The sequence below is a fragment of the Phaethon aethereus genome (genome assembly GCF_964289735.1).
Source record: "Phaethon aethereus genome assembly, chromosome: 15".
Classification (NCBI taxonomy): Eukaryota; Metazoa; Chordata; class Aves; order Phaethontiformes; family Phaethontidae; genus Phaethon; species Phaethon aethereus.
Window position 1 is genome coordinate 48,176 of NC_138591.1, and position 25,847 is coordinate 74,022.

General features: G+C 41.5%; 1 protein-coding gene across 1 annotated transcript in view; it reads right to left on the minus strand.

Annotated features, from left to right (window-relative positions):
* Positions 1–8,461: 8,461 nt before the first annotated feature.
* Positions 8,462–25,847, minus strand: part of UNKL (unk like zinc finger) — a gene marked incomplete at both ends in the record, with an annotated part of 52,015 nt that continues 34,629 nt past the window's right edge. Inside the window, 6 exons of the mRNA XM_082006918.1 lie at positions 8,462–8,617; positions 10,889–11,143; positions 11,965–12,167; positions 12,809–13,039; positions 17,607–17,699; positions 23,790–23,955. Coding sequence (XP_081863044.1) covers positions 8,462–8,617; positions 10,889–11,143; positions 11,965–12,167; positions 12,809–13,039; positions 17,607–17,699; positions 23,790–23,955 — 1,104 coding nt within the window. The remainder of the gene's footprint in view (positions 8,618–10,888; positions 11,144–11,964; positions 12,168–12,808; positions 13,040–17,606; positions 17,700–23,789; positions 23,956–25,847) is intronic.

A 25,847-nucleotide genomic window follows, 5' to 3' on the forward strand; every position in this document is an offset into this window, starting at 1 on the left:
CCAACTGATGCCCAGCCAGTCCTGAGCAGCAACCCCCCCCCCCCCCAACCTCCATCCCCAGTTTTATTGCTGAGCATGACATCTGGAATATCCCTTTGGTCAGTTGGGGTCAGCTGTCCTGGCTGTGTCCCCTTCCAACTCATTGTCTACACCCGGCCTGCTCACTGGCAGGGCAGGGTGAGAAGCAGAACAGGCCTTAATGCTGTGCAAGCTCTGCTTAGCAATAACTAATACATCCCTATGTTATCAACACTGTTTTCAGCACAAATTCAAAACATAGCCCCATACCAGCTACTGTGAAGAAAACTAATTCTATCCCATCCAAAACCAGCACACAGAGGGATAGGAACAGATAGACCAAGACACACATGAGAGAGTATGTGACTCATTACAGCTACTGGTGCTGTCAGGAGACCTTCACCATCCTGCTGCTTCTCCCTCTGCCTCTTCCTCCTCTGCAGCACCACCTGCCTGACCCTCACCCACTCAGCAGCACACAATGAATGCCTTGATACTCCTCATCCGCAAGACTTCCTCGATCCATGACAGCTCATGCACATAGTTAACAGTGGCACTGAGCTCCCAGAACCACATGCCTGTGGTCTGCTCTGTTGGGGATGGCTCAGAGGGCTCCTTCCCTGATACAGGAACTATCCACTCCCTGCTGGAGGTACCTGCTTGTGGTACCCCCTTAGATTCCCTCCTCAGCCAGTTCTCCTTCATAAGCTCCCTCAGGCAGGCATGCCCAGGCAGCCCCCTTTAGAGGGAGACCCTCTTCACACAGCAGGGCCAGCCCCATCCTCAGCCTCACTGGCCACAGCTGGGGCTGCTCCAGCCCCAGCTGGAGCCCATTGGGAACAGAGGCTGTTGCCAAAGCCCCACAGCACATGGCTCCCTCCCCTGCACCTCTCTGCAACCACAAGCTCTGCACCCAGGGGCTGCAAACACAGCCAGGGGCACAGGGGAGGCAGGAAAAGTTTATTCATTAATGCACCTAAGAATTCCCAGCAGTGAACTGGCTACAAGGCTCAGCGCCCAAACACACCACAACAGAGGGAGAAAAAGGGAAGGGACAAGCAGGAGGAAGGGCAGAGCGATGTAGAGAAGGGGTGTGGGACTGGGAGCCGGAAAACGGGATGCTGTGAACAAGAGAGGGATGGGGAGTGGGATGAGAAACGAGGCTTCCCAGATACGTAGCCTTGCTTGCTCATGCACTACGCAGCTATACCATGCTGCTGGTGATGCATACAGACCCTTTGGTGCACAGTGGTGGTCTGACCTGCTGTGGACTACAAAGAGGGATCCTTCCTCACCTGGAAAGGCAGGCTCTCTCTTGCCTGCAGTGGGAGGCAGCTGCCAGCCAGACGGCCTTTGATTTCTTCTTCTTTACTTTTTTCTGGCCTCTCCAGCATGCAGTTCCTGTCCACAGCCAGTAAGCACTCCACCTGTCCCTTTTTGCCCTCACACCACGAGAAGAGCAAGACTGGGCAGAGACAACCCATGTAAGCCTGACATGGGTGCAGTCAATGGCATTCCCAGGGAGGAATGGACAACCACATCCTCGTTGCAGCCTCTGAGAGAGGGAAAGAAGCAGTAGAGACCGTTACTACCGTAGATCGCCCCTGGTTAGCTTCTGCAGATGCTGCTCCTTCCCTGCACGGCTGTTAATGGCACCTGCAGTAAGGAAGAATCAAGTGCATTTGATGGCCATCTTGCCACCTTCATGACAGAGCTTGGGGCAGCCTGGGGCTACAGCATGGGCTTCAGAAGAGGTGCTGGAGCAGGGAGCAGCTGCACAGGGCGAGCAGGGACAGGGGAGACTCAGGGGGAGCTCTGACGAGTTGAGGAGACATCCAGCATCTGCGCTTGGGGGGTGTCCACCTCCTTCATCTCTTCCCTGTGGCTGCCCTGACCTGGCTCGCCTCCAGCAGGCCAGGAGCCTGCGGCAGTGAGCCATTTGATGCTTCCTGTCCTGCCACCCCCCGGGCTGCCAGCGGGCAGGAGACAGCCTGCACCGACAGAGAGAATCACTCCCCTCACCGGTAGCCCTAGTCCTCACGCTCCACCGTGCTGCTGCGCATGTGCTGGACGCCGACGGTGCGCCTCGCCTGAGGGGCCGGAGCCGGCGTACGAACGCCGGGCTGAAATATCGCATTTCGGCCACGAGGCAGCAGCAGGGAGGGCGGCGGCGGCGCGGCTGCGCACTTGTGCCGTGCCGGCGCTGCAGTACCGGGCTCTGGCCACGAGGCGGCAGCAGCAGCAGAGCGCACCCGCTGGGCGGAGCTTCCCCCGGGCGTCACGGCGCTGGCGGTCCGCGCTTTGCGCGCCGAGCGCCTGCCGGCACCCCGCGCGTGGGGCGGCAGAGGCACTGCCTTACCGGGAGGCCGCAACAAGCGGTGGCATCACTTCGCAGGCACCGCAGCATCGCATTGCCGTTACCGGCGGACGCAACGTGGAGCACACGCAGCGCCTACCCGCAGTACCGCCGTTTGGTCGCCGGGCGGCAACAACGAGCATGGCGGGGGCGCGCGCAACCGCGCATTCTCAGCCCCCGTGTTGCAGTACCGACTTTTGGTCGCCAGGCAGCAGCGGCGAGCGCGGTGTGACACGCCACCGCGCATGCGCTTCCCCTGTACTGCAGTACCAACTTTTGATGGCAGAGGGGCAGCTCAAAACGCCCAAAGGCGCATGCGCAGCACCCGAGCCGCAATACCACATTTTTGTCGTGAGGGGGCAGCAGCGAGATCGTAGAGCTCCACTGCGCATGCGCTGCTCTACCCCTGCAGTATCGCATTTCGGTCGCCCGGTGGCAATAGGGAGTCCGACGGCGCGTGGCGCCGTGCATAACGCAGCGCCCCTCCTGGAGTGTCGCGTTTTGGTCGCCGGGCGGCAGTGCGGCGCTAGAGTTGCAATATCGACCCAAAGGCGTCGAGCGGCAGTAGCGAAGGCAGAGGCATGCGCTCTCGAGCGTGCCGCCACATTCCTTTTCGAGTCGCAGGGAGAAGGCTGCAGAAAACCACACGAAACAGGCAATGAAACTACACTTTCTGCCGTGATGCGGGCGCCGCGGCGGTAGCAAGGACTACGCCGCGCCGCACTCACTCGAGAGCAATGCGTCTGCCCGCCAGCCAAGCCCGCGAAAACTACATCTCCCGGCACGCACTGGCAAACAAAGTATGGCTGCCCGGCAGCCGAGTGCCGTAAGACTACATCTCCCGGCATGCTCCAGGAGCCAACATGGCCGACCGGAAGCCCCGTGCCCCAGGACTACAGTTCCCGGCACGCCGCGAGAGGCAGCCTTCCCGGCTTTCTGCGGGAACACCGTTGCTCACCCGTGCCGACCCACCCGATAAGGCCCGCTGAGCGCTTGGGGCCGCTACACTCCCCCTCCCCCAGAGACACTTTGGCAGTCTTTTCTGGAGCCATGCTTGTCGGTCTGGCAAGGGAAGGTCGGTCGGCTCCTGAAGCGATGGGCTGCAGGCGTTCTTTCTTGGGGCACAGAAGGGCAAATGAGGGCCCAGGGGCAAACTGAAAGGAAAAAAGCTGATGGTGGAGAATACCAAAAAGCACACAGAAAACTGTGGAAGAGTATGCAAAGCTACACGGAGAACGTTGTTGCCCACTGCGGGACAAACACGGGGCCCTGGGGCTCACTGGAAGGCTCGTGGGGGCTCAGGGGCAACCTAAATGTGAATTGAGGGTTGTGCGGCACACCAAAACACAAGCAGGTCCCCCAGGGTGCCTCAAAATGTCCTCAAAATCTGAGGACATTAGAAAGCAAACTTGGGGACTCAATGGTACACCTAGATGAAAAAAAAAGTGGTTCCTGCAGGGCAATGCAAGGTCATGGGGTGTACGGGAAGGCAAGTGGAACACCATAAGGCATGCCTGTCTACAGCTTCATCACTGGTCTACTTGGAAATAAGTCACCATGCAAGACTGTGTCTGCGTGTCTGTCTTTCCCTTCCACCTTGCTGGGATTGTTCTCACCACTCTATACTCACCTTTGTTATTGAATTTCTCATGCAAGGACAGCGTGTGACTTTTTAGTAACTGACTTTAATTTACTTGCCTTGCCAGATGTGCAGTGGCTGCTGGGGGAAAAAAAAGGTCTGAAAAAGTCCTGGGACTCCATTACCAGGAGCGATATGGACGACAGGACAAGAAGCTCCAGAAAACCTTGATGAATCCACATCCTCAGTACTGTATGCTGTCACATTCTCTGCATCTTAGGAAGCATAAAGTTTTGAGTTGGAAAAGTACAAAGCTACCATCTTGTATAAGGTGAGCCCAAACAGGCTGCAGTTTCTAACATCCATAACACTGGAGGATGAGAGGGGCATGGACTGCAGAAAGAGGCGAGATTTATGTGCTCCTCCTAAATAGCAGCTCCTGTTGCCACTGTTGGGGACAGAATGCTTGTATAGACTTCTGACAATAGCTCCGGCCCAGTAGGACACTTTGTATGTTATTGGGACATGTAGTACAGAGAAGAATGGAATGGAAGAGTGATTATGTTTTAACCTTTTCAACAGCTTCTGAGTTGTAGACTGTTCTGCTGAAACAGTTTCTTTGCATCATAGTCCTCTTTCTCTGCTGAAACAGTTTCTTTGTATCATAGATGTCTTTCTCTACTGAAACAGTAAATACCAAGCCCAGTGGTTGAAACCCTGAAATGATTAGGAATGCCATAATTAAATTGCAGAGGAAAACATATCTGTAAATTTTTGAGTCTCTAAACACAGTACAGCTCAGAAATAAAGGTCAAAATTTTATTTCCATGTTGGTAATAAAAATAATTCCATTAATTCTGTAAACCATTGCATAAACACTATAGTGTAGAAAAGTTTTAACAAGTGTTAACAATTTTAAACAGTTCACTATAAGTAAATGAGTATGCGTTATAAATAATATGTTTTGTATTAAGAACAATTTCATTCACAAAATTATTCGTCTGTACACTCAAAACATTAACGGCTTCCATAAATTAATAAGAGTAAAAATTCCTTATTTATTTAGGGTCTGATGATGACCACAGTTACACAAGCGTAGTGTGACAGTAATAATATTACTACCTATATACTGAATACTCTGAATGGCAATATAAAACAGAACAAGTATGTCTTTAATAACCTGCTATTCAAAGACGACTAATAATAAGCCTATAACATGCAGCTTGGGATCTATCTGTAATTAGCAGATAAATTACAGTTCCTAACTGTAAAACCCCTGAGAAATCACAATTTTAAGCTATTATTCCCCAGGCTGAAATAACTGTGACAGCATAATGGCATTCACATTAAAAATTATGTTCTTAACTAAATTAACACAGAACTTTTTCAAATACCAAAATGAATCTTGAAAACTTGGTTTAGTTTCCTTCTATGTATTTTGTGAATTCAGCAAATTACCGTACTATAGTCTCACTAAAATATAATTTCAGTGTATTCAGTTTTTAGATAGTGTATATAGTGCAAGGACAAACACTGAAAAAGGTCAGGTTTCACTTCTGACTTCCAAATAGTCATTTCTAGTCAACTGCATGTATTTTATTATCCTCCATTTTAAAGTATTGGTGTAAAAGCATGTATATATTTGTATTTGCAGTTGATTTGCTTTAATAAGATACAGAAAACTTTTCTTGTAATTTCTCACAAAAAGAATTTTATGGAGAACAACTGTATTATTTTCATATGGCTGCTGTGTATGATGATGTATGGTTCAAGTGATTACCTGAGGATTCATCTATAATTATAGCAAGCTGCCCAGTCTAGGAATTTCACACATAGGTATGTTTCCTTGGTATATGTTTTTTTCCTTCTCCACACAATGGTTTGTTGATAGTTTTTAAATATGTGGGTAATTAAGCACCAAAGAAACTTACAGGGAACACCTGCAAAATTTTCAGTACTGATATTACTATAGGACACACATCATTATTTTCAAGATCCATCATTGTAAACCACAAAACATGCAACTTCAAAAAGCAACAGACTAAACATATTAGTCCATTTCCTCTAAAAATGCAGCACATATAAACTATGAATGTCAATGTGATGTCTGAATCCTTCCTTTTTTGTTGGTGTCACAAGATTAGGAAAAACAACTGTTAAGACAAAAAAAAGGGGGGGAACAAAAAACAGCCCTAAGGCATAGGCAAATGCACTAAAATACACATGAAGAACTATAAATTTTGACAAGACAACACAAAACCACGCTTCCGTATCTCATTGGTAACAAATGTCACATAGCTGCATACAGGCAGCACATGTGGCCTAATCTGGTTTCTTCTAAAATAACAAAGCAAAAATTTTCACCGGGATATTTCTAAACTGTTTTGTAAGCACAATGGTTGCAGAATGCTGTTCCACACTAGATAAACATAGTAAACCAGTGTCCAAAATAACTGCTTGTTTGAAAATAAATTTGCTTTAGTCCAAAATGTTGTTAAGGTTCAAAAATCAGTCTTTGTCACAGACTGCACAGATGCAAAAAATGCATTAATACCTACAGCCAAACTTGGTGATCCAAGCTCCCTTGTTTAGAAGTCCAAAGCTGGCTACACCTTTAAAACGGTAGTATCTTGTTTTAGGACAGAAAAGTGCATTTGAAAATGCAAATACAGTCCAAATCACATTATTAAACCCAAATTTGCTCTTTACAGTGATCTTCAGAAAAAAAAATGTAAGCAGACGCAAGTAGTAATTTATTTAATATTTTATCCTACTTCTCCCTTCCCAAAAGGTCTCCAACATTCCTGCAGATCGGTATGTCTTAGGAAAGCAGCAGCAAGTCTGTACATTTAGTTCTCATGGAAAACGTGTCATGATATTTTGCTAACTCAAGCCTTTGTACAAAGAACGCTAAAACCCAAAGAAGATAGTGATTTCAGCACTATTGACCTGGGCCCTTTATTTAATGCTGACACAGTTCCAAAAGCTCTGTTTCAACAAAATAATTTTAGTATACATCTTGGTTTATGTTTTAGCATGACTGAACTTCAAATAGATTAACTTTTTGCTGCCTGTGTGAACTCACTTTTTGTACCGAATACAGTAGTATGGAGATTCGAACCATGTAACACAGTAGTAGGTCATTTCAATCTAAGTCGTACTAGTGTCACACCTGAATTATCAGAAAAAAGATTAATGCAGGCAATTACTCCATGTAAGAAAAGTAAAAATATACAGTGTTAACATGCAGTAATTAATTAACTACTTCTCCTGAATGGCATGTTCCCAACTACCAGGGATGAAGTAAGGATATTACCACCTGTTAAAAGAAACACTGTGTCGAAGTGCCACTGCCCGATTACATACTTAAATAATTTTGTAGTTTGTTTCAAACATGCATTACTTCATTACTGAAAAAAAGTGTATTTTTAAGTATTTATAAAAGCAAGAGACATATTCTAGTTATTGTCAAATTGTTCAATATAAAATTAAGCAATAGAAATTATTTGCAAAATTCTTTTTTTATGTCTTTTGCCATTTTATAGGATATTGGGCATAGGCACTTGGTAATATTATATATCTACTCCCGATGAGTACCACACAGGTTACGAGATGTACAAAAACTTTAAGACTACAAACATCAAAACTGAAGGAAATACGCAAATGCACAGTTGTTTACTAAAACTGATCTGTTTCACAAAATTGAAAACATGTCTTTGAATGTGAAAGTGTATGTGCCTCACCGGTTTTGTCTCCACTGGTACATTTATAAATACTACAGTATGCAGTTAACCTAGAAATTGTAAAAAACTAGGTAAGTTGTCATTTCTATTTAATCATATTGTGATTTAACAGCAAAACCATGTGAAATATTTTAAATTCACAGTACACATATAACACATCATATTATTGCATATTAAAAAATAAACGTAAGACATAGAAAGCAGCTTGAAGCAACTTACAACATATCTTCTAACAAAACACAATAATTAAAAAGTGCTTTTATATTACTGAGAGTTCTTCAAACATCCAAATAAACATAGTGTTAGACTGATTCCAAAAATACCATCTCTGGCATTTCACACACAACAGACACGGCAAAGGGACCATTTGTACTGTTGAGTGTGTAGTTACTGTATCTACATATCCATTTTCTGGTAATGAAAATGACAGGTATAAACACTTCATTCAGGCATTATGGTAAGATTTATACAAAGTGATTACAGTGCAAATGAACCTAAGTAATTTGTGTACTAGGAATTTAAGCGGAAGTCAGAAAAGGCTGTGATGGGATTGGGTGGGAATGAAAGACTGCATCAAATGAGTGAAACTGATATGTAAAGGTGAGCAAGCCTTATTCTCTACCTTAGAGCAACTAAGTTTCTCACATCAAAATGGAAATCAGTCTATCACTATTAAATGGATTAATTATGAGTGATGTAATTCTTATACAAAATACAAAACCACAGATTAATTCATGAACATGATATGAGTACTGTGCCTGTATGTTACCACAGATTACTTTTTTTCTTGCAGGAGGGACATTCTTCTTGTGCAGCTGCACACCGATCACAAAGTACATAATGTTGACATGGGTTCACTATAATGCTACGATCAGCTTCCTGACATATGATACACTTTTTTGACTGAAGCTGAAAAATCACCTGTAAAAAGATTGTTGCGCTCAGTAAAAACGATTGCAAAGCATACAGTTGTGTTATAGCAGCTTTACGCTTAGCTGTCCCAAATAAAACTCTAATTTAACAACACAAAGGACAACGTTTTTGTATCACAGATAGCTGAATTGAGAGTCATAAGATCAGAGCACACACAACCAAGTCCTAGCAGCTGGATGAGTATAGGTACTTTTAGAAAGGAAGATATCTAGGGTTGAACCTCTGGACTGAAATTTTCCTGCATAAATTGGGATGAGTGATGCAAACAAGCAAAAACAAAAAAAAAGAGGAAATAAGCCTTTTTCATTGTCATATAGTCCCTCATTTTGCCATTCCAAACCACTTCTACATTTTCTCATGCTGTGGGAGATGTTCGCATTAGGACAAAATGGAAGCATCCCGAATGTGTGATACTTTTGAGTGAAGCTACTGACACAGGCTTTGGGGAGGATGTTAAAACTGTAAATAAATGTCTCTGTGTGATAAGCCATATCGCCCCTATTAAGGAATATGAAGAATTGAAAAGCATCTAAAAGCCATGTTAATTTTTGAAGAGCAAGACATGGTTCGGACTAAGGAAAGAACGCAGAACACTATGTGTGGCACTGCCTAAGTCAGCAACTTTCTCCCGGAAGGAAGAGCTAGGTGAGAAGAGGCCACAGTGGTAAAGGAAACCCGAGAAACTGAGGAGCTGGAAAAGGTTGTAATGGTTCTGATCATTTCAGCCTGCCCAAGATGACTCCCATTCCAGGATGTAGTGACTTTTTTGGTGAGAGATCCCAAGACCCTTTTGCTCCTCTTTAAAATCCCTTAGGAGAAAAATCATAGTGGTGCCTAATCCAGTCCAGAATCCAGTAAATGTACTTGATAACAGGAGCCTGGTAAGTAGCCAGTCTTGTTCTTGTCCACCTACTTTATTGGCAAAAACGTAAATTATAAAACACTTCTAAAAAGAGCCTGGCTTTTTTTTGAAGGCTGTAGTTCATACTGATACAGAAGGCGCTGGACAGGAGATGCACTGAGACAGAGAAGACCCTGCTGAACTCAAATACGTACTAGAGTATGGCAGACTGTCCCAGTAGTGAAAGCAAATCTTTTTTTTGTTTTGTTTGGACAGTCCCATCAGAGTCAAAACAAAACAGCAAGAATTGGTGTCATATGTTGTGTCACTGCCCTTTCAGACTGCAGAGGAGAAAGCAATGTGAAACCAAGTTGTGCCCAGCAAGATTTGAAGTATGGTGCCTGGAGCAGTGCGTGGTCATTATTAGTTTCTTTGATGTGCTCAGAGGAGTGGCACCCGATATTCCCAGCTTTGAGAGCCCTGAAAAATGCCCTCAATCTGGCAGTGAAAGAGCATCCTAAATTTTGGCAGAAACTGAGTCTGGATCTGAGAAAAGGTGAAATACAGCAATATGCCACTAAGGTGTTTAAGGGACTGAAGCATCTGACATACAAGGAGAAGGTGAAAGAGCTGGGATTGTTTAACCTTGAGAAGAGTAGCCTTGAGAAGAGATTGCATCTTACCACTGTGTATAAATATTTGATGGGAGGGAGTAAGACAGATAGGGACAGACTCTTCTCAGTGGTATCCAGTGAAAGAAGAGGTAACGGGCACAAATTAAAATGCATAAAATTCCACATAGACATAAGAAAAAACTTTTCTTACTGTGAGGATGGTCAAACACTGGAAAAAGTTGCCTTTTTGCCATCCTTGGAGATACTCAAAACACTACCGGGTAAGGCCCTGAGCGACCTGCTCAAGTTGACCGTGCTTTGAACAGGAGGTTGGACTAGATGATCTCCAGAGGTCCCTTCTCATGTCAAGGATTCTGTGCTCCAAGTCTGTATTGGCCTCTGACTACAAAAAACTCGTAGCAGGGAACCTCTCCACCTACCTTCTAAACCAGTGAAAAGCATGTAATTATTTTCATTTATCTAGGGCACCTATTTTTATTTATTTAGCTGGTGTCCAAAACGTTGGGGGTAAAAGCTGGCTTTAAATCTTTTTCTTTGATCACCCCAAGAATTCTTGTGAATCACTTTTAATCTGTTCTGACAGCTGATCAAAAACATAGAAGAATCCATTAGGCTGAGAAATCTGAACCATCCTCTATTCCAGAAAAGAAAGACTTAACACTGAGAGCAATTTGAAATTAAATGAATGCTCTTTGAAATGAAACCTGGCATAAATGTCATTGAAGGTTATTGAGCTGCCAGTTTCAGTTAATCAAATATAGTTATGCAGATGAAGAAACTCACCTCATCTATTGTTTCTAAATCTAAGTGCAGCCGATTTTGTAAAGAACAAAGCTTTGGTAAGGATATCTTTTCTGTATCTCCATAGTTTTTCATATAAGGTAATGTAGTAGAGAGACAAGCAGCTATTTGTGCCTTCAGCTTCTTTAATTCATTTTCCACTTCCTCCTTCTTCTGAAGAGCGAGTTTTTTGTCTGCATCTGCAATGTTAGCACGTTCTTTTGCTTCTTGAGCCTCCTTCTGCCATGCATCACACGCCTGGGAGAAAAAGATTTCCAGAATATAAAAAAATCTTTTCTTTAAATTAACAACAGAAGAGCAAATTCAAAAGCCTTCAAAGATGCAGGCAATCTCTAATTTCAGAAATAATGATGCACTTACTGTCAATTTAACACTTCTCCCTACTTACCCTACCTTGTAATTAACAACTCCTCTTGTTTTGTCTTAATGTAATTTTTAGGTATGTCACTGTTACTTGTCTGTAAACAGCCAGAAGCCTTTTTGGAGCTCTATAAATGGAACATGTTTTAAATGTTAAAATCGTAACTTAATGTCAAGAGACATCAAAAACTATCAAAATTTAGTACAGCTACTTAGCTACTCCTTGCCACAGAGAGAACATGAGCGGAAGGAAAGGACTACAGAAAATGCATTAGGCTGGCAGCTATCAACAACCTCAGTTTGATTGCTGAGATGGCTAGATCCTGTCCAGGTACACAGCCAGCTGCTGGCAAGCCTCTACTTTTTTTGCATGCTTATCATCTGAAAGAGGTATGGGAGAGAATGTGCATCTTTAGTTACGTGAGCATCAAGACACATTGTTCAGCCCTATCCTGAATATGTGTAAGTGTCCTGGTATACAGAGGCAGATCAACTTTCAGAAAATGAATTGCCCTTTAAAAAGTTCAGTTTCCTTTATGTCACTAGCTCATTTTGAGGGTGGAAAAAACATTCCTTTGACTGACCGTAATAAAACTCTGAGTCCAAGGATAAGAAGATATGTAAAAAGGAAAAGCAGTAGGACCTGCTTGTTTGTTAAAAAAATATATATAATTTAATATTACCACACATTAGCGTACCTGTTTTACTTGTTGCCAAGATTCTTCCCATTGTTTTAGTTTTCTCTTGGCATCATCAAGTTCCTGTCTAATTCGAGTTAGTTCATTCCCACTCGTGTTAGAACTTATTGAGGGGGTAGTGCCACTGCTTAGTACTGGGGAGGGACTAGGAGAGAAGCTCCCAGTTACAAAGTCCCAAATGCTCCCTGTAACACCATTTAAACCTGTAAAACAAAGGCAGAAAAAATAATCATTCTGCATACACATTTTTGCACGCAGAACAAAACAGATGTGCCACATACGCAAAATATATACTTTTATCTGCAAGACTCGTAACATTATTTCACTGTCTTCAGGAAAATGTTTACAGTATTTAGAGCAATTCGGGAGACTTATCACATATATTTTTTCTTGCCGCTTTTAAGAAAAGAAAGTACAGTCCACAAAAGGACAAGGAAGAGTGGGAATTCATTTATATACAAAAAGCTTTGTTCCTAGCAGCTCATACATAATTTTAATTCTTCCTCTTTCTTGGCTTTATGTTTTCCTTTAGCAAAATGCTCCAGCTAAAATGTGTTCCTGCTGCCTGTATGCCACTGTATTTTACCCATTTCAAACATATCTGTAAACATCTCCTCTTCCAAGAATTCTTTTTTTCCCTTCACTAGGAACAGAATTTCACTCCTTGAACTTCTCCCACATACTACATATAACTCCATTATCAGTAATGTTATCAATTACAATAGCTACGCTTTGCTGTCCAGATTAAGTCATAAGAAAGATGCAAAGCTTTGAATTGAACATTTCTTACCTGACATTGAGTTCCCTCTTACAATACACAAAGCGCAGCCTTCAACTTACTTACCTAAAGAGTTGTGAGAAGAGGCTGAGGTGCCTAACATACTATGTTCTGTCTTCAAAGGCTGAGGCTGCTGGTGGTGAGGAGCCGTAGTGGATGAAACAAAAGACTGAGACAGCGATTGTGAAAGAGAACTGAGTGGAGAGGTTGAAAGGGATGATGATGAATGTAAAGATGAGGTACGAACAAGAGAACCTGGAATATTGACAGGTGCTGAACTTCCCAGTAATCTTTGACCTACGTATACAGTAGAGGGGGGGGGGGGGGAAAATCATTCAAAAGCAGTAGACAGCTCTCTGTAAGTGTTTTTCTGAAAAATGTATAAAATGTGAACTAAATTATATATTCAAATATCTTCCATTAAAAACTAAAACTCTATTTATCTCCTATTGCAAAAATATTTTTAAAATTGAACACTTGAAAGAAGTTTTCCAAGTGCCTGAAAACAGAATTTTTACTTTATGTAGCAGTGGCTTCATCTGCAGCTACAGAGAAAGAGAAAACACTTTTCAGATCAAGTTACTCAACTTACTCATTTTTTATAGCCAACAACTAACACAAGTGGAGAAACTGACTGAAACTTAAAAGGATTAAGAAAAATTTGGTTGTTATTTTAATATATAAACTAGAGTTAAGCAAGTGAGACTACATACCTTGAAAATCATACACAGCATAATAAGCACACATAGCTCAATTTCTTTCCTTTACATACTTTTGCTTTTGTTCAGTAGGTTTTATATGTCAAATGTACTTAACTCTCTATGAAAACTGAGTTTGAAAGAAAGTAAAAATTAATGATAATATAGTCAAACAAATGCATTGCTCATAATTTCCCAAAATAATTATAATAATAAAAAATAGGTATTAAAAAAGGATGTTTTTAATCATGCATTACTTAAATAAACATGCATAGATGCAGTGCATTTTCCTGGTCAGGAGACAGTTCAATATTTACTATGAAGATTTTATTCATCTGAATAGCAACTAAAAATGACATCACCTTTTCTTTAAAAACAATATAGCAGTCAAATGATTATGCTTAAAGCAAGGATCATGATTCTAGTTTTCTGGTTTTGGTTAAAACAGGTGAATTCATGTCATCAGAGGAAATCATCATTCCTTTAGAAGTATTTCAAAATAAAAAGACAAGGATGCTTATTATAAGCTGTATTGCCACGATATCTTCAAAAAAATGTATCTTGAAATACTCAGCAAATGTTACCAAGGTCAGCCTCATGACCAACTATATGAGGAAGACACACGACAGACATATAACCACAGATGTACGTGATATACTACCACACAATAAATGTACACCACTCTTCGAAAGAGGAGCAAGAAAGCAACAAAGTAAAGAGATTTTGGTTACAAAATCCGGCCAAGTAAGAATTCTCTTAAAAAGTAAGAGACAAAGTAAAGCCCCCAAACAAACACTGTATGAAATGGTAGCAGAACAACCATCTCTTTTCTGGTTCTTCAAAGTAGTCTTCAAATCCAGTTGAATTTTGGCAAATACAATCTGCCTGCATGTCTTGAGTTTATGGGGCAAGGGTTTGGTAGTGGGGGGGACAGGACTGCAGGGGTGGCCTAGAAAGTCCAGGGGCTGCCCTGTGACGGACACAGCCGGTTACAGCCGGCTCCAGTGGACCCGCCGCAGGACACAGCTGCACCCTTCAGCCACACTGTGGCATCTCTGGGAGAATGTATTTAAGAAAGGGCAAAAAAAATGCCACACAGGCAGAGGAGGGAGCAAAAGGTGTGAGAAACAGCCCTGTGAACATCAAGGTCAGGAAAGAAGGGGAGGAGGTGCTCCAGTCATCAGAGCAGAGATTTCCCTGCAGCCCATGGAAGGTTTGGAAGAGACCATGGTGGAGAAGATATTTTCCTGCACCCCATGGAAGAGACTATGGTACAAGCAGGAATTTCCCTGCAGCCTGTGGACAGGACCAGGTCAGAGCAGGTGGATATTGCCTGAAGGAACTGCAGCCCTTGGAGAGTCCATGCTGGTGCAGGTTCTCCTGACAGAACAGCATGGAGAGGACCCACACTGGAGCAGGGCCAAGTGTGAGAAGGAAGGAGCAGCAGAGAGGAACTGTTATGAACTCACTACTAGTCCCCATTCCCCATTCCCCTGTGCCAGTCAGGATGGGAAGGAACAGGTAGAAGAGCTGGGAATGAAGTTGAACCTGGGCAAAAGGTGGCGGGGGTTTATCTTAGTTTTTGTTTCCCACCATCCAACTCTATTTTAATTGGCAATTAATTAATTTTCCCCAAGTCAATTCTGTTTCGTCTGTCACAGCAACTAGTAAGTGATCTCCCTTGTCTTTATCCTGACCCATGAGCTTTTTAATCTTATTTTCTCCCCCTGTCCTGTTAAGGAGAGGGAGTGAGAGGGCAGCTGGGTGAGTGTGGCTTCCCACAAAGGTCAACCTATTACACCACATGAACTATCCTCCACATACAAATAAAATTGGCTACAGTATCTCCTTCCTGTTCCATAATTTGTGGTACTTCCAGTGAAGCATAATCATTCCTGCAGCATAGAACAAGGCAGTAAATGAAATACCAGTCAAAAAACCTGTAGCATCAGGAGAATTGTTGAGCCTGACATCACTAGCAGAGAAATAAATTTCAAATTGCACACATTATAAGTTTCTTTCCAGGTCTATATGAAGAGGAATATCATGAACAATAATGTAAAATGCCAATAGATAACATATAAACTGTTCTGGTGAAGGAACAACCTGTTATCATCATCAGTGAACTGAAAATTCTAAGTCAATCAACCAAAATACATATAAAGCCATAAAACCTCTGAAAGTATTGCCACTAATATTATTGACAAGAATCTACATAAAACTAGATGACTACCTATTGAGACTGTAACATTTTGGGTTATTCTGTATGGATCCCCTAAAAACCTGAAGTATACAGGTATCACAAATACAGCCTCTAGTAACAAAGAACGACCTTGGGAGAAAACACAGTTAAGGTGGGAGGGGCACCAGAGCTTGTAGCACTTGTTGTCAAGAACTCAGAAATTAATACTTGGTGTAAGAAACTTCTTTAACAGTGCTATCCAGCACCAGTTTCTTCTAGCTCTTGCTATCAATAATGAAGCCACTGCTACAATGTACGTAGATCTACTTGATGCCAAAACATCAACACCACCAAAAGTGAATTGTAAACTGCCTCCCCAAATGCTCTGCTCGGATCTGAAGACAAAAGCATGTCACCAGTCACTTTTGTGAGGCATCTTCTGTCCACCTTCAAATAAGCAAGCTGCTGAAATGAAAAAGTCCATTTCAAACCAAGTGATTTTCCTGAATTCTGTGTTTGCTCTGAAGCTTCATGTATCCACACACTACCAGGGTGATAAATTAGTGATCTTGCCTATAACTGTCCCCTTTCACTGCAAAGGAAGTATTTGGAGGAGGAAAAGTTTGAAGCAGAATATCTCTGGACATCTGTGTTACTTCTGAAAAGAAGCAACCTACAGTTGCTTATAATATAATGCTTTCCCGAGGGAGTACGGGCACTTGGTGTCCACTTGGGTCAAAACGATTTCTATGCCTTATGACAAAGTCTTGCATCTGTAATACTTGGGTACTGTACTATCCACTGCAGTCCCAGTGACAGCATACATATTCCAACAACATCAAATATATCTGTGTATTTGTTAAAACCAGTGGACTAAAGATACAACGATTATCTTAAAGGAAGAAAAATTGCACGATGTATAGAGACACTACGTGCAAGCTTTTCTTCTTGAAGTAACAGTCAGCAATAATAAACTAAGGCATAGCTATAGTTGTTTTACCCGTTGCATCTAGAGCCACAGGGCAAGAAGAACATGGGATGAATACATTTGCCATACAAGAATACAATTTTGCTTGTGCAAGTAGAAGCTTAACACATACGCACAACCAACTTAATGATCACCACAGACCTCCTTCAAAGAAATGCTAGCAAAACAGGTATCAGAAAACAAATAGAAGTATTATAAAAACATGTCTGTTCTCTTGCTCTATGACTCTCAAAGGAATATGATAACAAAATTATAGTTCCTCAGTTTTCACTTCCTATTTTTCTATTTTTTCCTCTCAGTTATTTTCCCTTAACTACTTTCACAAAGAAAAGGTGGTATTTTAATTTCTTGATGTTCTCCCTCTTCATCCTTTCTCTCTGCTGTCTCTTCCCTGCATTGCTCCCCTTTGCTATGTTTTCCTCTCTCCTCCTTTCCCAGGAGAGCCCAAATGGCTGAATACTCCCAACAGACCTTTAACTAAATAGCTCCTTCCAGGTTAGATTAATAAAAGGATTAAGTCCCTAACTTGCAAGTATTAAAAGTTCTAAAGGTTGCTAGCTCCTTCTCCTCAAGAATTGTCCCCACTCCCCCTTTCATAAACCACCTAACCATGGAAGTACTTGTTGGTCCCCACAGCACGTGCTGCCTGCTGTCAGACATTAGCCACACGACATGCAGGCAATCAACCTCAAGCATAATGCCTTCCTGTAAATGCATGTAAGTCTTTCCATCAACTATTATGCCCATGGGCCCAAGTCATTAAGCATGTTAAAAAAAACAGCAAAAAAACATTTACTAGATTGATCCCTTGCAAAATACAGACAGGATGACAGTGGTGCAATCCCTTTACACCACAAAGTTAACCAGCTGGAACAAAACTGAGGACTTTTCTTCAAATTCTTTGCTGTCTGTAACTACTTTGATGAGTAAAGGTTTAGACAAGTAAGAAAGATAGATATTTTAAATGAGTATAATTTCACAAATTGGACCTCTTACTTGCTAATCCAAGGTCACTGCCTTCTTGATCTTCTAATTCTCTATCTATGGATGCGACGTTCACATCATTAAAATGCAAATCTAAAGCAGAACCTGTTAAACAAAACATTGTATCAATGAATCACCCTTGAATTATCCATAAAACTATCATGATGTCTGAAATAAGCAAACTTTTATTTTTATTAGTGCTTCCATCATAGAACTCTTTCGCATCTAGGTCATGATAGCACACTACAGACACACAGTGAAAGATATCCTCTATATTTTCTAAAAGGGAAAACTTTCATATATATGCTATTACAGCTCTTTAAGCTGGTGAGATGAACAGAGGATAATGGAGAGGCAGCTATCTAACTGGATTTTCAATAAATCTGTGTCACCTGTTGTGCTTAGTAGGTCAACAGAAAAAGAGGAAAAATAAGATTTGGATACCTATGTAAAGTATTTTTAATTATTATTGAATAAGAACAGGTATTATACCTGAGAAAAGGCACTGTAAATGCCCCTTACAACAGTTAGACCTTGGGGTAACTAACTGAATTACATGTCAGGGCATACAGTTGTAAGGAATGTCAGAATATTCCAATGAAAATGTGCAATATTTTGAAATAAATAAAGTAAAAATCAAAGTCAATATTTCATTTAGACTCAACAGGTACACTGCATTTCACTTTAAAGTTTATGTTGGTCTAAAATTTCTCTGGGCAATGTCATGAAAAAGTTCTTAACAGTATACTTCTTATTAGGTCCACTACTTCAAAGTGTTAGAAGATCAATATTTTTTCCCTTCTTCCTCTTAACTTCTTTTCTGTGCAGAAAGGGGAGTAATTCAGGAATTTATCCCTCTGTACCTATACTTTAATTAATGTCAAACAACTGCACAGTCAGGAAGGCAGGAGAGAAGTCTGCATACTCGTTTTACAGATAGGAAAGTGACTATCCCAGCCACTGTGGTCAGTGATAGTGATCACCTTTGTAAAGAATTTTTAGGTTTTATGTTGAAAAATGTTATTAAAACTGGCACAAAGCCGAAATGAGTTGAAAAGGAACAAACAGAAATAAAAGAAGCACTGGCTTGTGTAGGTTTCCAGAAGATCCAAAAGGGATCTCTTGTGCCCCTTTTGGAATGAAACTGTTTACTCTCTCATAGCCTAGTCCTAAACATTAGGCACTGTAAACCACAGAAAATCTTTTACAACTGTCTAGTACTTCTGCCAAAGTGCTAAAAGTCAGAAATTGAAAGGACCATTTGGATCGTTAATACAAGATCAGTGTAGTGTTATTATGTATAGGCATTTTCTAATGTTGACTAGGCTGTCTAACAGACTCCACAGTCTCAAAGCTCCAGATAATACATAAAGGGAGTTAACTGACATAGAAGCAGGATCCACAGAACAGCGTTCAGCAGGAAGCTGCCTAAGCTGTCCAGAACAAAATACTAGCTGAGAGATACAGTTCACATACTACACAATGACTCTCACAACAAAGACACCTGAGAGTTAACATAGCTCTCTGGGAAGCGTTACTAGTCTGGGTCTCAAAAGTAACACAACTTTATTAGTATGGAGTTGTACCGAAACAATAATCCTTATCTTTCAGCAGTACTGACAAAGCAACTTGCTGTCCAACAGTCAGAGGGAGGAAGCTCCCTCTGCATCATCATTATGGTTTGAAGTAATATGCCCTAGCTTTTCCAAGTTTTTCCAGCAATAACCTTCTCTTGGAGACAGGTACCTAAGCCAGTCCTTCTACGCCATACAGTAAGGAGGGGAGAGATGGCCTCCTTCCGTTTGAGGACTCAAGGCTCAGAGTGGCCACAAGTGCTGTGTGAAAACCAGACTAAAAGTCCCTCTTCCATATTGGGTCTTGGATCCCCATTGCCGCACTGTGCCTTCCCTACCTTTGCCTTTTACTTAAGCAAGGGCCTTTTGTCTGCAACACTGTAGCCTGTCTATCTTGCCCTTTCACCCAACTGCTCTGTAGTGCCTTCCAGAGTCTCTGGGGCAGTATGTTTCCTTTCCTGTTCTCAGGCTCACCATCCTGTTACGCTCACCATCTGGCACCTGCCAGCCCTCAGAGCATCCTTATGGTAGGTCCTCAAGGGAAGTGACTGCCACTGGTGTGAGAATCACACCTTCTTCCTCCTCTTCTCCTACTCCTGATTGTAGCTTTTAGAGGGGATGTTAGAGGGACACAGTAATATATCTGGACACAGCTCAACGACAAATTAGCACACAGCACAATCCACTGGCCAAAGAGTGCTCCAACTAACACCAATAACATCATAAGCAGGAAGAGCCCATAAGGAGTTTGAGACAGTCTTGACAAAAAAGTATAGTTAATACAGTTAGTATGGGAAAAATATTATGTGGGAGAGAACCAGCTGCTGAACTGGCCCCAGCTGCTGAACTGGAGAGGATGCCCAAGAGCGGATGCTCGTCTGCCCTGCTTGTCACTTCTTTTCCCACCCGGACAGTTTCCTCTTTCCCTTTCCTCTGCCTCTCTTCTCTTATGTTCCTATATGTATCTGGAAATGATTTTCACCATTATGTGCCATCAGCTGTGCAACACACTAATAAATCTTCACACATGTGAAGAACCTGTCTCAACATCCTTTGTGCAAAACTGCCATACACCTGTGAGAGCAAACCTCTCATCACCATGCTACAGGATATTCTGAGCGAGATCCCCCTCACTTTCACCAAGTGAAAGCTGTTTCACCTTCAATTCAAAATTCTTTCAATCACAAAAAGAGAGGCTTTAAAATCTGATCATCAGCACCGCCATCTTTAAACAGGGTAACAAATTGTTTTCTTCAAGCTCTTACAATTCCCCACATCACCCAGATGTTATTAATATTTGGTCTGGCTCTGTATGTTGCTATGCAAGTACAACAAGCAGGAACAAAACACAATGAGGCTGACATAAATCATACTGCTCAAAGAGTAGATAAAATCTAAGCCTGCACCCTTACTAAATCACTAACCTGTTATGTTCTCCTCATGTGGGGCCTCTACTCATTCTGCCACACTCGTCCTCCCATACCACAAAAAGGGCTGACATGTCTCCTTACTGTTTGCTATCTAGATTTTTGAAGCTTCATTTCTGATACTTTCTGGCGCTCTCAGATTCCACCTCACATGGTGGAAAGTAAGCAGAGTGCAGAGAGAGACACAGACAGCATCTTAAGATCACAACATATATGGGAAGGAAAAGGAGAGACACCCGTTTTCCTTGAATGGCAAGTCTCCCAGACAGGCAAAATCTGCGTGCTTGAGTATCCAATAGAATGCAACGGAAGCAACCAAAACATTCTCAGAGGGAGGTCCACCTAGAACTTAACATAGACAACAGGGTGGAGTATCAGGCTGGAAGATGTCCCCTAATGTTAAGGTCCCACCTCCTCCCTACTACCACTTGAGTGTTTCCCTTCACTGGTGCCCACTCCCTATTTATTCCTCTCCAAATCTGTCTCCTTCGACACATTGTTTATCTAATTTCTCCGTTCTCCTAAAGTTTGTTGTTGTTGATTTTTTGGTGGGGTTTGTTTTTTTTTTTTTTTTTTTTTTTTTTTTGTCATTTTCAGGAGGACTCCTGCAGCCTTTATGTTCTCAGGTTATGCTTCTTTCTTTTTTTTTTTACCAGAACAAAACCAGACAACTCAACCAATCTCCCTTGACTTTGACAGGAGTAGACTGCAGCAATATACCTTCTTTCACTCCATCATTCCTCATTTTTCAACATACTGTCCAAGCCTCAATGCTAAATACTAGTTCTATCTGATTGGTATGCTTATTCCCAACTCCCCTGCACTCCTCCCCAGTTCTTGGGGACTATTACTCGGGGAGCAGACAGAGAGGGCTTGGAGGTCCCCATGAGATCAAGATAAAGGGCCACAGGCCTACAGACCCCACTGTCTGACAAAGCTCCCTCAGTCCTTGCTAATGTAACTCTCCTGCATTTCCCCTTATCCTTTATCCAAACGCATTCATCCCCTTTTCCCGTAATAACCTAGCCTCTTCCCTTGCTGCAGCTCTTTTTCTATCCCTTTTTTAATGATTCTTCAATGCACCACTTCCTACAAAAACGCTATGTATTTATTTTCTGTTCTACAATAATGTCTTAACTCTCTACTCTATTCAGATTATGTGCAGCGCTTCATTTTCAATGCTATACTGTCTATCCATGAAGCAGAACTTTGGAAAAAGAATTTAGATATATATGAAATTCTTTTAAAGAAAAAACCCATAAAACCTATGCAGTTACCATAAAGTACACTAACTTATACATACATGAGACATGTATTTTATGATTCATATTCTGTTAACGTACACAGCATACTGAAAACTGTTTTAGAAAAAAATCTGTAGACAGCAGAGGCATATTCTTACTCAGAGGAATCAAGCGTGTCTTATACTCAATAATATAATCACACTGGGATATCACTGTTTAAATGACTCTGCAACACTTGTTCAGTTTATCATGATTTAAAAATTATGCTGAATTGGCGCCACATCTAGTATACAGAAATTAGACTCTGGCTTTTATGATTATATGAGTAACTTGTTCCAGCCAACTAGCCTCTACTTATTGCAGAAGCAATGTTTATCTTGACAAAAATATTATTTCATTCCATAGTATATTTTAAAATATTATCCGTAAGCTGATGAAATTATATTACTTGCATAGAATAAAAATTAAAATTCTGCTCATTCTAGTTATGAAATTTAAAAATAGTTTAAAATTTATTTTCTGTTCTAACACACAGATCATCAAACAAACCTTTAAGGAAAGCAAGCTGTACATTTGTGAGAGTCCAGAAAAAGATCTATCATTTAATATTCCGCATAGATTTCTTTCCTACAAAAATTAAAAGAGCAAATGCCTAACTTACCGTGCCGAAGTGCTGACTCACTGTCTGCAGTCTCCTGGTTGCTGCTACACATCGATTTAAACACAGAAAGCTTCAAGTACACCAGCTAATCACAGCAACCCCCTGATCATGTGACTTACACCACAGCATGTGAAATACAGCATCTTTCAAATGACAACATTCCCTGCCACAGCCTCCGGAATAAACCACATTTAGTGTAAAAGTGCCACTTCAACAAATTTGTGGATAACACTAAATTAAGGGGAGCAGCTGATACACTCAATGGCAGGACTGCCATTTAGAGGGATCTCAAAAGGCCAGAGAACAGGACTGATGGAAAACTCATGAGGTACAACAAAGGCAAATACAATAATGCTGCAGCTGGGACAGAATAGTCCCTTGCAACAGTACAGGCCGGGGGCCAAATGATCAGAAAGCAGCATTGTAGAAAGAGATATAGGAATCCTGATGAATGACACATTCAGCCTGTTCTGTGGCAATAAAAGCTAATGGTGTATTGGCTTGCATCAGTTAAGTGCAGCCAGCAGGTTGTGGGAAGTGATCATTCCTCTCTATCCAGCACCTCTGAGACCACAGCAAGAGTACCATGACCAGTTTTGAAGTTCCCAGTGTCTAATTATTATTGAAATATTTATCTCTTTTTACCATTTTCCACATAAACAGCCTAGCTGGTTGGAAGCATGGGAAAGGCTCTGGGCCAATGACAGAAATTTTGGAAGTCAGTATTTCCCAGCATCTGTCTTGTGCTGAAAGCAAGGGCTCTCTCCTCTTTGTGTCCTTTCAGATCTGGTCCACATAGTGTGAACAAAAAATTTTGTCCTTGAACATACAAATAACCAGACTGGAGAATATGCACACAGCCAAAGAAAAATCTCCCATTTTCATGTGAACATGGTAAGATCTGTAATTGCATTTAAAAAAAAAAAAATCAAATCTCATCAGCCCACCAACAGAACTTGAGGAGACAGTACTTCTAGCAATACAGTGAGTTGCATTATGAAGGTTTTACACATTTTTTAAATCACTGGCCAGTACCAATGCCAAAATTCCAGTTTAATGTCCCATTTACTCACTCCTACGCTCACATTGGAGACCTTGTGAAAAATAATGATTTTGGGTGAAAACACTTAAACTAAATTTCAGATATTGCTTTTGATTCCATTTAATAAAGCAAGTGTGTACAACATGACTGTCTTTACCAATAAGCTCTTTGAACCTATGCTGAAACAAGAAGAACTTGAATAATGCAACAAAACAAGTACAATCAGTGATTAAATGTTAAGACTTACCTATTACAGATTCAACTGTGTTACTGCCAGAATAGAATGGGAGAGCTTTGGCACTGATAGCAGAGACAGTTGTGGGTGATGAACTATCTGATCCAACACTGGAGGGCAGACTGGAAGTTATACTTGAAGCAAGTGGGTTAATTGCTGAAAAAACACTGAGATGGTTCTGTTGAAAAAAACCCAAACAACATATGTATACACACACAAACACACACAGATGTATGTACAAACATATAAAATAAACAGAATATATTTTTAAAGTAGTTATTTTAATTCAAACATGAAGAAATACAGAAGAACCCTCTGAATTAATAGATTAGGATAATTTTCCTTATCATTTGCCAGCAAGTGCATTTTCCTAATGTGGCTGGACATCACTACCATATGAGTGAGTTCTGCTGTCAGAAAAAAGGTATTTAAACACTTGCAAATAAGTGCTACAAACATAATTAGATAGCTAAAGTCTGATGCTCCTTTTCAGATGGAAAATATCTGTTAAGGAATTGTACCATTTCGTTATGCATTTGTATGCAAATTATAGCCTCTTTTTTTTTTTATCTGCAAACTTTCTCATTTAATCTAAATGCAATTGGTTCGTAAACTGATCTTCGGTTTAGGCAGCTGAGAAACATGACTGCACTGCACACAAGTATCGTGTTATATAATGACCTGTACCTGTGCTACTTCTTTCTATCTGAACATTTTTTTTCATATAAATCACACATTTAAATTAAAAAATGTAAGAAATGCAAACAATATGTAACCATGTAACATTCTAAACTGGAAAATAACTTCACAAAGTCTACAGGGACTTGGTGCAGAATTTCCAGTATATTAATTCCTTTTATTGTCTATTTATTCCCACCAATCTTTCAGTTAATAAACCCAACATTTAACTGTGACTGAATCAATCCACACATCCTCTCATCACCTTCTGTATGACTAGGAGTGATTCTGCAGTATCTACTATCCTGATTTCTACCAATACCATAGAAAATTTCTATCTCAAAGCTAGATATAGTGCAAGATTGAGGTTGATAATGACCATGAGAATTAATAATTTTTTCTTTATAAATGGGCACAAACTGAAATACAGGGAGTTTCGCTTATGACACAAAAAATTCTATACTGCAATGGTGGCCAAACACCGGAACACAGAATCATTGTCTTTTACAGCAGGTGCCCAAAGAGGCTGTGGAGTCTTCATGTATCAAGATATTAAAAACACTACTAGACAAGGCACTGAGCATCCTCCTCTAGCTGACCCCACTTTGACAAGGGGACAGATGGAATGCAGAGCTCCAGAGAATGGTTTGGGTTGGAAGGGACCTTTAAAGATCATCTAGTCAAACTCACCCTGCTGTAGGCAGGGACATCTTTCACTAGATGAAATGTTTGAAGTGATGCTCAAAGCCCCACCCAACCCAACCTTGAACTCTTCCAAGGACGGGGCATCCACAACTTCTCTGGGTAACCTGTTCCAGTGCCACACCACCCTCATAGTAAAGAATTTTGCCGTTATATCCAATCTAAATCTACCCTCTTTCAGTTTAAAAACATTGCCCCTTGTCCTGTCGCTACGGGCCCTGGTAAAAAGTCCTTCTCATAAGCCCCCTTTAAGTATTGGAAGGCTGCAATAACATCTCCCTGGAGCCTTCTCTTCCACAGGCCAAACCACCCCAACTCGCTCAGCCTTTCTTCATAGCAGAGGTATTCCAGCCTTCTCTCTCTCTGATCATTTTTGTGTCTCTCCTCTGGACCCACTCTAACAGGTCCATGTCTTTCCTGTACTGGGAACCCCAGAGCTGGACACAGTGCTCCAGGTGGGGTCTTGCGGAAGTGGAACAGAGGGGGAGAATCACCTCCCTCAACCTGCTGGCCATGCTTCATTTGATGCAGTCCCAGATAAATGGCTTTCTGGGTGGCAAAATGTATGTTGCTGGCTCATATCCAATTTTTGACCCACCAGCATCCCCAAGTCCTTCTCTGCAGCACTGCTCTCAATCCATTCATCACCCGATACTGGAGACTGTCCCAACCCTGGTGCAGGACTTGTTC